The sequence below is a fragment of the Barbus barbus genome, assembly GCF_936440315.1.
Source record: "Barbus barbus genome assembly, chromosome: 18".
In the NCBI taxonomy this organism is placed as follows: domain Eukaryota; kingdom Metazoa; phylum Chordata; class Actinopteri; order Cypriniformes; family Cyprinidae; genus Barbus; species Barbus barbus.
Genome location: NC_136746.1, coordinates 4,187,140 through 4,200,892, shown reverse-complemented (window position 1 = coordinate 4,200,892; position 13,753 = coordinate 4,187,140). Strand labels below are relative to the sequence as shown.

At 35.7% G+C, this 13,753-nt stretch overlaps 1 protein-coding gene across 1 annotated transcript in view; it reads right to left on the bottom strand.

The window, feature by feature from the left end:
- LOC306884234 (exportin-5-like) overlaps positions 1 to 13,753 on the bottom strand; it is a 125,217-nt gene that overhangs the window by 76,673 nt on the left and 34,791 nt on the right. Inside the window, exons 17-25 of the mRNA XM_079439953.1 lie at positions 13,101 to 13,142; positions 12,935 to 13,024; positions 12,588 to 12,787; positions 12,333 to 12,432; positions 12,045 to 12,226; positions 11,761 to 11,861; positions 11,312 to 11,408; positions 11,055 to 11,191; positions 7,935 to 8,032 (exon numbers count right to left, since the gene is read on the bottom strand). Coding sequence (XP_079296079.1) covers positions 7,935 to 8,032; positions 11,055 to 11,191; positions 11,312 to 11,408; positions 11,761 to 11,861; positions 12,045 to 12,226; positions 12,333 to 12,432; positions 12,588 to 12,787; positions 12,935 to 13,024; positions 13,101 to 13,142 — 1,047 coding nt within the window. The remainder of the gene's footprint in view (positions 1 to 7,934; positions 8,033 to 11,054; positions 11,192 to 11,311; positions 11,409 to 11,760; positions 11,862 to 12,044; positions 12,227 to 12,332; positions 12,433 to 12,587; positions 12,788 to 12,934; positions 13,025 to 13,100; positions 13,143 to 13,753) is intronic.

The following is a 13,753-nucleotide window of genomic DNA, read 5'->3' as shown; positions in this document are numbered from 1 at the left end:
TAAAACTAGCGTCATATCATATACACAGAACTGTAAAGGTATTCCCGGAAACACGTCAAAATAAAAGTTCGGATTAACTTGGAAGACACTGCGGCAGAAATAAATTAATATTGTTCAGCAGAGTGTACATACTGCTACTACTAGGCTACTATTAAAATTATTAAAACTCTTATTTTTTAATTAATGATCACACAACATTTCTTCCATGTTTTAATTTTAATAGTAAAATTTTGTTTGCCAAAATAAATAAAGTTTTATTTTCAATAATTTAAAAGAAAAATTAAATGAATGTTTTATGCCTTCATTTGAAAACCAGATACAGAACACAGAGTTTCTGAGGAAAAAGAAAACATTTCATAAGGCTGTTTTAAGAATAAATTTGAATAAACTAAGTAGTTTTTATGCATTCAAATAATTAGACATACTACAACATAGAATTTAATAACAATAAAACATATTGTGAAAGAAAATAAAACATCCACTTATGAAAGTGGATAAAGATTTTAAATTTCTTGAAGTCTTTAACAACCTAGAATAAATGAATAGAAATGATGATTCTGTCTGAGCTATACGTTTTAAAACGAGCACGCACTAGTGTAAACTGAAAACTATTTGAGCTTTATTAAAATTATTTGTACTGATTTATTGTGTTGGCTATATTTTGTTCCTTTGTGCAGTGGCTCAGGAGATGAGTCTTTGAGTCTGTATACATGTCAACAAGCTGAAAAAAATACAACCAAAGTTTTTTGAGATAATGTAATCTTGTTAAAACTGTTTTCATTAAATTGGTATCGAAAAAAGTATCGTTCAGGAACCGGTATCGAACTCAAGATATCGCTATCGAACATTTTTGAACGATACCCAGCCCTAGTTAGGAGTCATTCTATACTGTTAGTTTCTGGAAGACGTGCTGAGTAAATGCTAGATTTCCCTCAAAATAAGAACAAGAGTTCATCTAGAAGAGCCAAAACTTTCAAATTGGCCTTAAGCCTTAATAATTAAGCCTCTCATTAAAAAAACACAACTTGATCCCAAAGATTTAGTTAATTACAGACCGGTCTCAAATCTCCCTTTTCTGTCAAAGATACTAGAAAAGGTAGTATCCTCGCAATTATATTCCTTCTTAGAGAAAAATAGTATTTGTGGGGAATTCCAGTCAGAATTTAGACCGTATCATAGTACTGAGACTGCTCTCAGAGTTACAAATGACCTGCTTCTATCATCTGATCGTGGTTGTATCTCTTTATTAGTTCTACTGGATCTTAGCGTCGCGTTCGACACTATCGACCACAACATTCTTTTAAATAGACTAGAACACTTTTTTGGCATTAGTGGAAGTGCATTAGTATGGTTCAAATCGTACTTATCTGAACGCCATCAGCTCGTAGCAGTGAATGAAGAGGTATCATATTGATCACAAGTGCAGTACGGAGTACCTCAGGGCTCAGTACTAGGGCCGTTACTTTTCACGCTTTACATGATACCCTTGGGAGATATTATCAGGAGACATGGTGTTAGTTTTCACTGTTATGCTGATGATACTCAGTTCTATATTTCTTCGCAGCCCAGTGAAACACACCAAATTGAGAAACTAATGGAATGCATAGTCGATATAAAAAACTGGATGACGAGCAACTTCTTACTGCTAAATTAAACAGAGGTGTTAATTATGAGACCTAAAAACCCCACATGTAATAACCTAGAACACCATCTAACACTTGACGGCTGCTCTGTCAATTCTTCTTCATCAGTTAGGAACCTAGGTGACACATTTCTTTAACCTGGCTTACACATAACACACTAATATGCTTCTATTATTCAAATCCGTTTAAGGATTGTTAGGCTGCATTAATTAGATCAACCGGAACCGGGAAAACTCCCCATAAAACATGATGTACTCGTTACATCATAAGAAGAATGGCATCTACGCTAATACAGGTCCTTCTCAAAAAATTAGCATATTGTGATAAAGTTAATTATTTTCTGTAATGTACTGATAAACATTAGACTTTCATATATTTTAGATTCATTACAACACAACTGAAGTAGTTCAAGCCTTTTATTGTTTTAATATTGATGATTTTGGCATACAGCTCATGAAAACCCCAAATTCCTCAAAAAAATCTCAAAAAATTAGCATATCATGAAAAGGTTCTCTAAACGAGCTATTAACCTAATCATCTGAATCAACTAATTAACTCTAAACACCTGCAAAAGATTCCTGAGGCTTTTAAAAACTCCCAGCCTGGTTCATTACTCAAAACCGCAATCATGGGTAAGACTGCCGACCTGACTGCTGTCCAGAAGGCCATCATTGACACCCTCAAGCAAGAGGGTAAGACACAGAAAGAAATTTCTGAACGAATAGGCTGTTCCCAGAGTGCTGTATCAAGGCACCTCAGTGGGAAGTCTGTGGGAAGGAAAAAGTGTGGCAGAAAACGCAGCACAACGAGAAGAGGTGACCGGACCCTGAGGAAGATTGTGGAGAAGGACCGATTCCAGACCTTGGGGGACCTGCGGAAGCAGTGGACTGAGTCTGGAGTAGAAACATCCAGTGCCACCGTGTACAGGCGTGTGCAGGAAATGGGCTACAGGTGCCGCATTCCCCAGGTCAAGCCACTTTTGAACCAGAAACAGCGGCAGAAGCGCCTGACCTGGGCTACAGAGAAGCAGCACTGGACTGTTGCTCAGTGGTCCAAAGTACTTTTTTCGGATGAAAGCAAATTTTGCATGTCATTCGGAAATCAAGGTGCCAGAGTCTGGAGGAAGACTGGGGAGAGGGAAATGCCAAAATGCCTGAAGTCCAGTGTCAAGTACCCACAGTCAGTGATGGTCTGGGGTGCCATGTCAGCTGCTGGTGTTGGTCCACTGTGTTTTATCAAGGGCAGGGTCAATGCAGCTAGCTATCAGGAGATTTTGGAGCACTTCATGCTTCCATCTGCTGAAAAGCTTTATGGAGATGAAGATTTCATTTTTCAGCACGACCTGGCACCTGCTCACAGTGCCAAAACCACTGGTAAATGGTTTACTGACCATGGTATTACTGTGCTCAATTGGCCTGCCAACTCTCCTGACCTGAACCCCATAGAGAATCTGTGGGATATTGTGAAGAGAAAGTTGAGAGACGCAAGACCCAACACTCTGGATGAGCTTAAGGCCACTATCGAAGCATCCTGGGCCTCCATAACACCTCAGCAGTGACACAGGCTGATTGCCTCCATGCCACGCCGCATTGAAGCAGTCATTTCTGCAAAAGGATTCCCGACCAAGTATTGAGTGCATAAATGAACATAATGGCCATTCTTTTATTGGTTGGATGAAATATGCTAATTTTTTGAGATAGGAATTTTGGGTTTTCATGAGCTGTATGCCAAAATCATCAATATTAAAACAATAAAAGGCTTGAACTACTTCAGTTGTGTTGTAATGAATCTAAAATATATGAAAGTCTAATGTTTATCAGTACATTACAGAAAAAAATTAACTTTATCACAATATGCAAATTTTTTGAGAAGGACCTGTATTTGTCTGTTTCCATTCTGTTTCTCAGTCCGTGTCCGGATCAGATGGAGGATCGGCGCCGGGAGATGATGTATGTGGCCCTGATCGTCGGAGGAGGCCGGAGACCTGGGTAAGCGTCTTCGTTAACAAGAGGAGACTAAAATGTTATTTGAGGACTACCGGACATTCAAAATGCATCCTATTGGTTAAGTTAACTGTCTTGTCTTTCAAAATGTGCGTCTCTGTCATTGGATAAGGGGCGTTTGTATATCTAGTCTCAGTATGGCAGCCGCAGTGGACGGATAGGCTACCTAAACACGAACTAGCGATCTGAAACAATGGCCTCAGCACCCGAAGGGTTAGGGACTGGGTGACCAGACGTCCTGTTTTTCCCGGGAGTCACAATTTGTTGTCGATTAACTTAAAGTTAGTGAAGGCAGGATAGGCGGAATCGCGCTTATAGAAGTGCTCTCTCACACGCACGCTCCACTTCTTCAGTTCTCATACAGCGCACGATCAGTTCTCAGTGCTCAAATATACACTCAGCTGTCCGAATGTCTATCGTGTAGAGTCTAGAGTATCTCACGTAAATATAGTTGGTTATGGCTTAAGTGAGCGTAAAAAGGTGGGTGAAAACTGAATGTGTGTCAGTATTACATGCATACCTTCCGTCTTAAATGGACAGCCTTCCTAATTATGTGTCATCAATGTTAACCAACAAAACATGTTAAATAAATACTTAAGTAAACCTACTGTATCTGAAAATTTGTATCTCTACCAACAAATGAGAATTTATTCCAGTTTTTCGAAATGCAATCCTTGATTCAAACTTCTCATAAGCTTAATTGATTTGGTCTAAAGAGAGAAGAATTGATGACAATTTTTGCTTGAAAACTACATATAAAATAGCTACCAAAATAAATGTTGGTAACTGCAGTTTGACTAAAAGTTGACGAATACAATGACTAAAACTAGACAAACTATGAAAGACTCGAATGACTAAAATGTGACTAAGACTATTAAGCATTTTCGTCTCAAGATAAAGACTAAGACTAAATAAAAAATGCCTGCCACAATTAACACTGCACAGGTGTGCATTATTTTTCTAATAATTCAACGGCCCGTCATCAATTATTCCTTACATATATTTCACATCCTGCCCAATGTTGTACAATGAAACAATGCATATTAAAGGACAAATCATGTAGGCATATATTATGTGCAAAAAGGGTTAAAATCACATTACATTCTAACATTTTTTTAAAACAAAAATAATGCTTTTCAAGCAGAATTTAAATTCACTAAACTAAAAATGAAAATAAAAAAGCACAGACTAATTGATTAAAAAAGCTATTTTGATTACCCTATTAGACTTTACAGTTAGTGCTATCATACAAATCCACTTATTTGTAATTTTAAAATTCTATGTCACATTTATTGTCCATCTATACATTTCAAACTATTACAACTAAACATTAATTTAGCCATTAACTGTAATAATCCAGTGAGATTTTTGTTTGCAAAAGGAGTCTGACAACAGCCAGTGCTCCACACAGAGATCTGATCTTATCATCAAGTCTGTCTGGAATGACATTATGCATTTCTTCTAGCTTTCTTAAGATAGCATATTTTTTCTTTGGTTATATGTGAATCAAATTGGGAAATCTGATCAGATCACACAATTTAAACACACTAATTACTAGGGGTGGGAATCTTTAGTCACCTCACGATTCGATCCGATTCCGATTCTGGGAGTCACGATCCGATTCCAGAATGATTCTTGATCTACTTTTCCCCCCCTTATTAATTAATTAATTAATTAGTTTACCGACTTGAGAATTTTAAAATCCTTACATTTACGTATCCTTACATAAGTAATTAAATACTTTTTAAAATAATTATAAATAAAAAAATTATTAAAACAGTTGTTTGTTAAGAATTTTAAACTAATAGCCCTATAACTTCAAAACATACTAGCAAGTAGCAAATAATAAAGAGAAGCATAGAAACATAACAAAAAACAAACAAAGAGTGCTTTCAGTATTTAATATTATCTGAACATTTTCCATTCAAGAACTGTGAGTGATTTTTCTTCATCTTTCCCTGCTAAAAAACAACAATAGAAGCCCAATAGAAATCACAGAAATTCTAATGGTTTCCATTAAAATACCATTATAAACCATTAGCTTTTTCCAGTAAAACCATTACAAAATTCCTTTTTGTAGTGTGTTTTGGGCATTTTTCCAATAGGATTTAACATCCAACCAATAGAATCCATCACATACCAATAGACACCATTATAGTTTCCATTAAAACCAATACAATTCCCATCATAACCATTAAATCCAAACAATTTTCTATTGTGTTTTGGGCAGGGTTCTATTGTTTTTTTCAGCAGGGTTGTTTTTAACTATGACATCATAGACAGCGGTAGATCTATTAAGCTGCATTCACGCGTGGATCTCTTTTGAAATATAAGAAGTAATGTGGTTTGTCCTGTCCGTTTAATCCCTTAAGACATAACTGGCTGTGTTTACATTAATTTTGCATCATAAAACCATTTTGAGACGCAAATACATTAAACCACGGAGTCGCGCATCAGCCGCATGCATTAAACCGCATCTACACAAACAAAGCGCGCGTCAGCAATTGAAATTGAAAGCAGCCTTCTGTTAGTGAGGTTCATATTTTAAATATATAAGTCCACTGCATTCCAAACCACATAAATTATGTCTTCGTAGAGCATTTGTAAGGAAAATACAGACGGGCGAGACCACACACTTCAAGTGTAACGAAAACAAAGTGTTTGTAAACAAAGTGCACGTCTCTCACAGCACATCCTGTGCAATGAAGTCCGTGAATGTCGTTGTAATTCGCTTCAACATATCCAAACTTTATGAAAGATTATTTTATGGAAGAATTGCGATGCATTGATTTTTTCTCCCACCCCTACACAGTGTAGTTATTAAAAGTAACTTTATTAAAAGTAGTAAATGATCTGAGATAAAATACAGACAAAGGTAAAGCATCGGTTTTAATTCTTCTGGATCTAAGTGCAGCATTTGACACAGTTGATCATTATATTTTGATAAACAGACTGGAAGAAATTATAGGTCTTTCAGGTAATGTTTTGAATTGGTTCAAAACATATTACAGCAAGAACATTTTCAGTGAATATAGGTGATTGTACATCAAAGAATCATGACATTCTATATGGTGTTCCACAAGGTTCCATCCTTGGGCCAGTTTTGTTTTCATTATATATGCTTCCTTTGGGTAGCATAATTCAGAAATACGAAATGAATTACCATCTTTATGCTGATGAATTATATATTTCAGTTGAGCACCGAGACACTGTTGTAATAGAAAGATTGTCTAACTGTCTGTCCAGCATTGTAAAATGGATGAATGCAAATGTTTTAAAATTGAACAAAGATAAAACCGAAATTCTTATTGTGGGTAAAAAAAACTTGAGCGGGAGAGGATTGAAGCAGAATTGGGGTCCTTAGCTTTACAATCCAAGAAAGAGGTAAAGAACCTGGGTGTCATTTTGGACTGTGATCTGAGTTTTAAGTCTCATATTAATCAAGTTACAAAAATATGTTTCTATCATTTGAGAAATATTGCCAGGATTCGTCCTTTTTTATATTTTAACGATGCTAAGAAACTAATTAATGTATTTATCTTCTCTTGACTTGATTACTGTAATGCTGTGTACACTGGTTTACCAAAGGGTTCTATGGTTAAGCTGCAATTGATACAAAATGCAGCAGCCAGAGTATTAATGAGATTGAAAACAAGAACATATTACACCGGTTTTAATGTAATTACATTGGTTACCTGTGCATCAAAGGATTGGCTATAAGATGCTTACATTAGTGTATAAAGCATTGCATAACCTGACACCTTCTTAAATTTCTGATTGTTTGTCAAGATATATTCCTAATCGAATGTTACGATCCTCTAGTGCTGCACTTTTGGCATATTACACAGTAAATCTCAAGCGATCTGACGGTACCTCTTTTAGTCACTATGCTCCAAAAATTTGGAACTGCCTTCCAAATGAAGTGAGAGAGTCAACTAGTATTCATATTTTTAAGAAGCGTGTTAAGACATACCTTTTTACAGTTGCTTATGACCATAATAGTGTGTGAAGTGTGCATATTATATATACTTATATTTGTTTATACTTTTTGTGTATATTTTTTTCTTTATGTTGATGTTTTTAATATTTGTTTTATGCTTGTGAATGTATGAAAAGTGCTATACAAATAAATTACTATTACTATATTACTATTAGTAGTAAATGTATGACTATGAGTATTTAAGGGAGGCATTTTAAAAATTAACCATTTAAAAAAAACACCTAAGACCAACCTGCTCTGGCTTGTTAACCACAAACTTCCAGATACTGTATATGATATTAAGGTTACCTGCAGCAGATAGGTAAACAGTGGTCCCACCAAAGGATTGAGGAGGCTGTCATAATAATCATGAGGACAGGACATCACCAGCTGCTTCATGAACAGACGTGAAAGACATTAAGGAAAACAACAAAAACTGCACCTTACAGCAAATAATTGAGTCAGTCAACAACCACAAGAATCCAAATCTAATGACAGTGGTGTCACTTCCATAATCATTAACCAAGGTGAATACCTAAGGGGTACCTAAATAATCATGTACTAAAATTGAAACTTACTTCAACATAAACTAATAATTAGTGGATGCATGAACTAATCACGAATGAATAAAGACGAATTCATGCCTGAATAACAAAGACTTCACTTGAGTACATGTTTGATAGTTACTTTTAGGAGTAAACTAAATTACATAGCCCCACGGAGGGACGGATGGATGGATGAGGCACTTATATAGCGTTTTATTATGCATTGCTGTACACCCAAAGTGCTTTACAATCATATGGGTTATCTCTCCCCAAACACCACCAGTGTACAGCATCCATTTGGATGATGCGACTGCAGCCACAGGACAACGGCGCCACTGCTTTCACCACACACCAGCTACAGGTAGAGAGGAGAGAGAGACAGAGCCAATCCAGTGAATGGGGATTATTGGGAGGCCATATTTGATAAGGGCCAGTGGAGGGAATTTGGCCAGGACACCGGGGTTACACCTCTACTCTTTGTAAGAAGTACCATGAGATTTTTAATGACCACAGAGAGTCAGGACCTCGGTTTAACATCTCATCCGAAAGACAGTGCTTTTTACAGTATAGTGCCCCATCACTATACTGGGGCGTTAGGACCCACACAAACCACAGGGTAGGGCTGGACAATATGGCCAAAATTTATATCACAATATATTTCTTAATTTTGGTCGATACGATATGATTCCGATATCGATATGAACTCTATTTTAAAAAAGCCTCATAAAAACTGCCAAGAATGGCCGCAACAGATGTCTGTATCTACAAACTTATGAAAAAACAATTTGCCAAGAAACCTCCTCCTATAAAATTATATATTTTATAAAAAAAAAAAAAAGAAAACGCACAAATAAATAATGTTCACCTTCTATTTGTATTTAGCCTTCATACAAACAAGAAATGTGAAATCACTGTCAAATGAACATCTAAGATTCACCTAATTAATGTTAATAGCTTTAACTTCAAACTAACACATTAACGGTCAAACGTTTTTGAACAGTATGATTATGTTTTTTAAAGAATTCTCTTCTGCTCACCAAGCCTGCATTTATTTGATCCAAAATACAGCAAAAACAGTAACATTCTGAAATATTTTTGCTATTTAAAATAACTGTTTTCTATTTTAAAATACTTTAAAATGTAATTTATTCCTGTGATTTCAAAGCTAAATTTTCAGCATCATTACTCCAGTCTTCAGTGTCACATGATCATTCAGAAATCAATATTTAAAACAGTTGAGTACATATTTTTCAGGATTCTTTGAATAGAAAGACCCAAAGACCAGCATTTATCTGAAATACAAATCTTTTGCAACATTATAAAAAAAAAAAAATTGAGCAACAACAAAAGCATGTTGCTTTAAATCAATGTATGAGAAACACTGGTAATGTATATCGAAATATCGGAAATGTGTTTAAAATCATATGGCCGTTATTGGAAAAAAAAAGTATATCGCGATACATATTGATATTGATTGTCCAGCCCTACCACAGGGTGAGTGAGACCTGCTGGACTCACCTCTTCCAGAATCTATATTTGTAGATTTCCATGGTTACCACTACAGTAAACATATTTTAACTGTGTAAACAAGAATATAACATTAAGTTGCAATTAAGGCGTACTGAATGTTAAAATGCATTTCAAATATAGAGTTAAGTGGGTATCATTACCCATTTTACTCATAGTAATTTAATACATTTCATAATTTAAAAGTTCAGTTTATAAGTATCGTATCGGTATCGATGTTGATGATACTGGACTTTAAAAGTATCGTATTGTATCAAAAACAAAGTAAGTGTCATGCCATCCCCCATCCCTAAGCGAGACTTGTGGGGTGCTTCTGTGAGAACCTACCAGCAGTGGTTCAAAGGAGGACAAACAACAGTTTGGGTACAGTGTATATTCCATTTAACACCTTACTAGACAGGTGGTCATGATGTTTTGGCTCAACAGTATATTGCATAAATATACATACAAACATACATAAAACAATTCTTGTGTTTATACAGCTGGGTATAGACCTTAGTCATGGTAGTGCCACAACATACCATTTGTACAGTGGCAGATAGCCATAGGCTTCCATAGTATTTTTGGTAACACTTTATTTTGATAGTCCACTTTAGATATTCTACTAACAGTAAGTAACTTTGCAACTACATGTCAACTAGCAGTCATTAGAGTATTAGTAGACTGTCTGCTTAATATCTTCTAACACTTTATTTTGATGGGTCCACAACATACAACATACTGACTATCAGAACCTTTGCAAGTATGTGTCAACTTATTCTACCAACCCTAAACATAACCTAACAGTCTACTCTGAGAGTTAGTAGAAATATAGTTGCAAATTAATGAAAATTTGTTGACATGTAGTTACAAAGTTACTTATAGTTAGTAGAATGTCTAAAGTGGACTATTGAAATAAAGTATAAACATATTTTTATATCTGCATTAGAATTTCCATACAGGTTTGGAAAAACATAAGGGTGAGTAAATTATGAAAATTTTCATTTTTGGATAAAGGCTTATAAGCCCGTAGGGGTGAATTTAAAGGAGACTCACGTGAGAATCACACAAAATATACTGAAAATATTTGCAAACTAATCCTGTGCCTCCAAGTATGTTTATGATGCAGCCTAACCCTAACCCGTAGTTTAGGTGGTCGTTATTTAGGAATGAATCCATATAAGCCTAGTCATATTTAAGGGAAGTTGTTTATTCATTCTTGATTAGTTCATGCCATCACTAATCATTAGCTAATTTTGAAGTAATAATAAAGATATTAGGTTCAGGTACCCTTATTATGAAGTGTTGCCAACAAATGTTACTGACTTAAGTATGTTTAACTAATAGTTCAAACAAAAAATCATTATATAAAGGATATGAACTAAGGGGCGGAGCCTGTGGTCTGGAACACTGTCTAGATGGGTAAATGCAGAACCAACAATCTTCTCTGCCAAGCCTTCTATTGCATAAAAGTCTTGCTGCATGCAGGGACCTGCATTTCCAAGCACGTGGTAACTTAAAAAAAAGACATAAAAGAAAAGGATAAATAGGATAAGGAAAATGAGTTTAGACCACTGGAAAGGTTTTTTTTTTTCTTTTAAACAAACAAAAAAGAAAAAAATTGATTGCTCCAACCAGTTATCATAGAGTGAGGAGAAGAATCCTTGCATGCGTTCATCAATGTTTCTGTATGCTGAAGAGTCGTAGGCATCTAAAAGTGGTTGAGGAATTCCTGTAGGAAACATCAAGAGTTATTTCTTTAAGATAACAAGAGTCTGGGGTTTTAAATGCAATGTTGATTTAACTGCACTGACACTATCAGATGAGAACAAATTTTGAACTGAATTGAGCTAGATAATGACACTCCTGCCTTCAGCAGAGCTGCTTAAAAGTGAATTGAATTTGTTTCATAAGTGATGAAATCTGAAACATCACCCTTATTTTCCAATTCTGTGAAGCTGCTTCAACAATCTATATTGTTTAAAGCACTATAGAAATACATGAGACTCGATTTGACTTTACCAGTCACAGCAAAACCTAAAAATGACGGTGTTCATAAACGACAGGACAAATGAGAAACCTACCTAAAGCAAAATTCTTCTCCACATCCATAATATCATAGACCCTTGTAAAAGTCTTGCTAAGCCGGTTGATGTTCTCTGGCAAGAACAAGCTATTTTGTGTCCTGAAAGGATGAAGAACAAACTATTCCAAACATTGTTACAATAGTTGAAAAACAGTAAATAGCACAGCACAGCACAGCATATACCTATACACTATCCATGATTTTTTTTTTTCACCATATACTATTCCATAACAAATGTCTGTTTTTCTAGGAAATGAATATCTAGGAAATTACCTAATTTACCTGATAAGAGCAAAAAGGTTAGGCAGCAAGGCCTCCAGGGGCTCCGCACAAGGGTTTCTGTAGATAGGAGCCCCATCAGAGGTTGTGCTGACCACAAAGCCTCCTGCTTTTGCCTCCTCAGGATTAGCAGGCCAACGAGCACGCTTTACAACCCCAAGTATGGTGTTCACACAAAAACTAATCTGCCATTAAAGACAAAAGCAAAACTGATGAGATTTACAACAAAATCCAACAGCTATGCAAACACATTAGACTGCATGCATTCATTTGAGAAGTGGTGACACCTACCCGTGACCTGTTGATACCCATCTGATCCTCAGTGTCAGCCTCACTGATCACCTGATCAGCACCAACATATGCCAAGAAGGTAGCAGGGTCCCATAACACACTACACAACACAAAATTAAAGGAAGATTCATACATCAGACAGCCTCAGATGCATGTACATAAACTAGATATCAATGACTTCATATCATTATCATGTTAAATATCTGTTTAACAAATTCAGTAAACACCTGTCTGGGCAACAATATCCATTCATACCTCTTCATCTCATCTGACAGCCACTGTGCAGTAATAGGTGCCATGAGTTCTTTCAGAAAGGCTTTCTGCTTGTTATAGTCTTTAAACTGATTGCTGATTAATATCAGGGCTTCCAGAAGAGCACACTTCTCCATTTGTGTCAGCAGCAGCTCATTGGAGAACAACCTTTTCACATGCTCATACATCATGTCAAAGCACGGCTACAATGCAAGAAAAATTATCTATTATCATTAGCGTTCCAGAAGGGAATGCTAATATACTGTAACCTGTTTCTTAAGGACCATAACTAAAATTAAATACGTTTTGCATTGTAAAGAACTGTATTATAGATGCATGCTTCAACATACCAGCATAAAATCTGAATAATCTCGACATATCCTAATGATGGAAGAACAGGCATGTCTTCTGAGATTTTTAACAGCTCGCGTTCGAGGTGCCTGAACACATGCACAAAACATCAACAAGACTGTTTGATTAGAGAATGACATGCAGTTATAAGTATGGGCACCTTACCTTGCATTCTTCAACCAATTCAAATGTGATGAAAGGAAATATCTAAATGTAAGTGAAAAAAAGACATTTGATGATGATGGTTTTTAGCACATGTATCATGCACTAAGTAATGAGATACAGGCTATTATAAAGTAAAAAAAGCATTTACAAATGCATCAAAAAAGTTCCAGGTTTTTTATAAATACAATAGCAGAGCGAGAACAAAACATTATGGGGAGAAGGGGAGAGAATCCAGATTTAAACACGTTAGAGCATCATACTAATTGACTGATACTAGAAGATCAGAGAAGCAATGTATAGCTCCAACAGTAAAAAAAAAAAAAAAAAAACATAACATTTATTTGACACCCTAAATCAGTGGTTAGGCAGTGTTTTAGATGCACTTTAGGTGCAGACACATTAGCAAGCCCATTTTGTCAATAGTGTAGTGATGTATGAAGCACTTCTCACAAAGAAGTTACTTTCTAATCAAGTTGCTTTCAGTTGGTCAGCAGGGCAAATGGAAAAATTAATAAAGTACACACAAAAAAATAATAAAAAATACTGATGAATAAAAAATTGACCTCACACACAAAACTCCCAATTGAGTGGACTCCAATTGGAATGACAAAATTTTGCCTGCAAAAGTTCACTGAGCAACTGTAAATGTGACG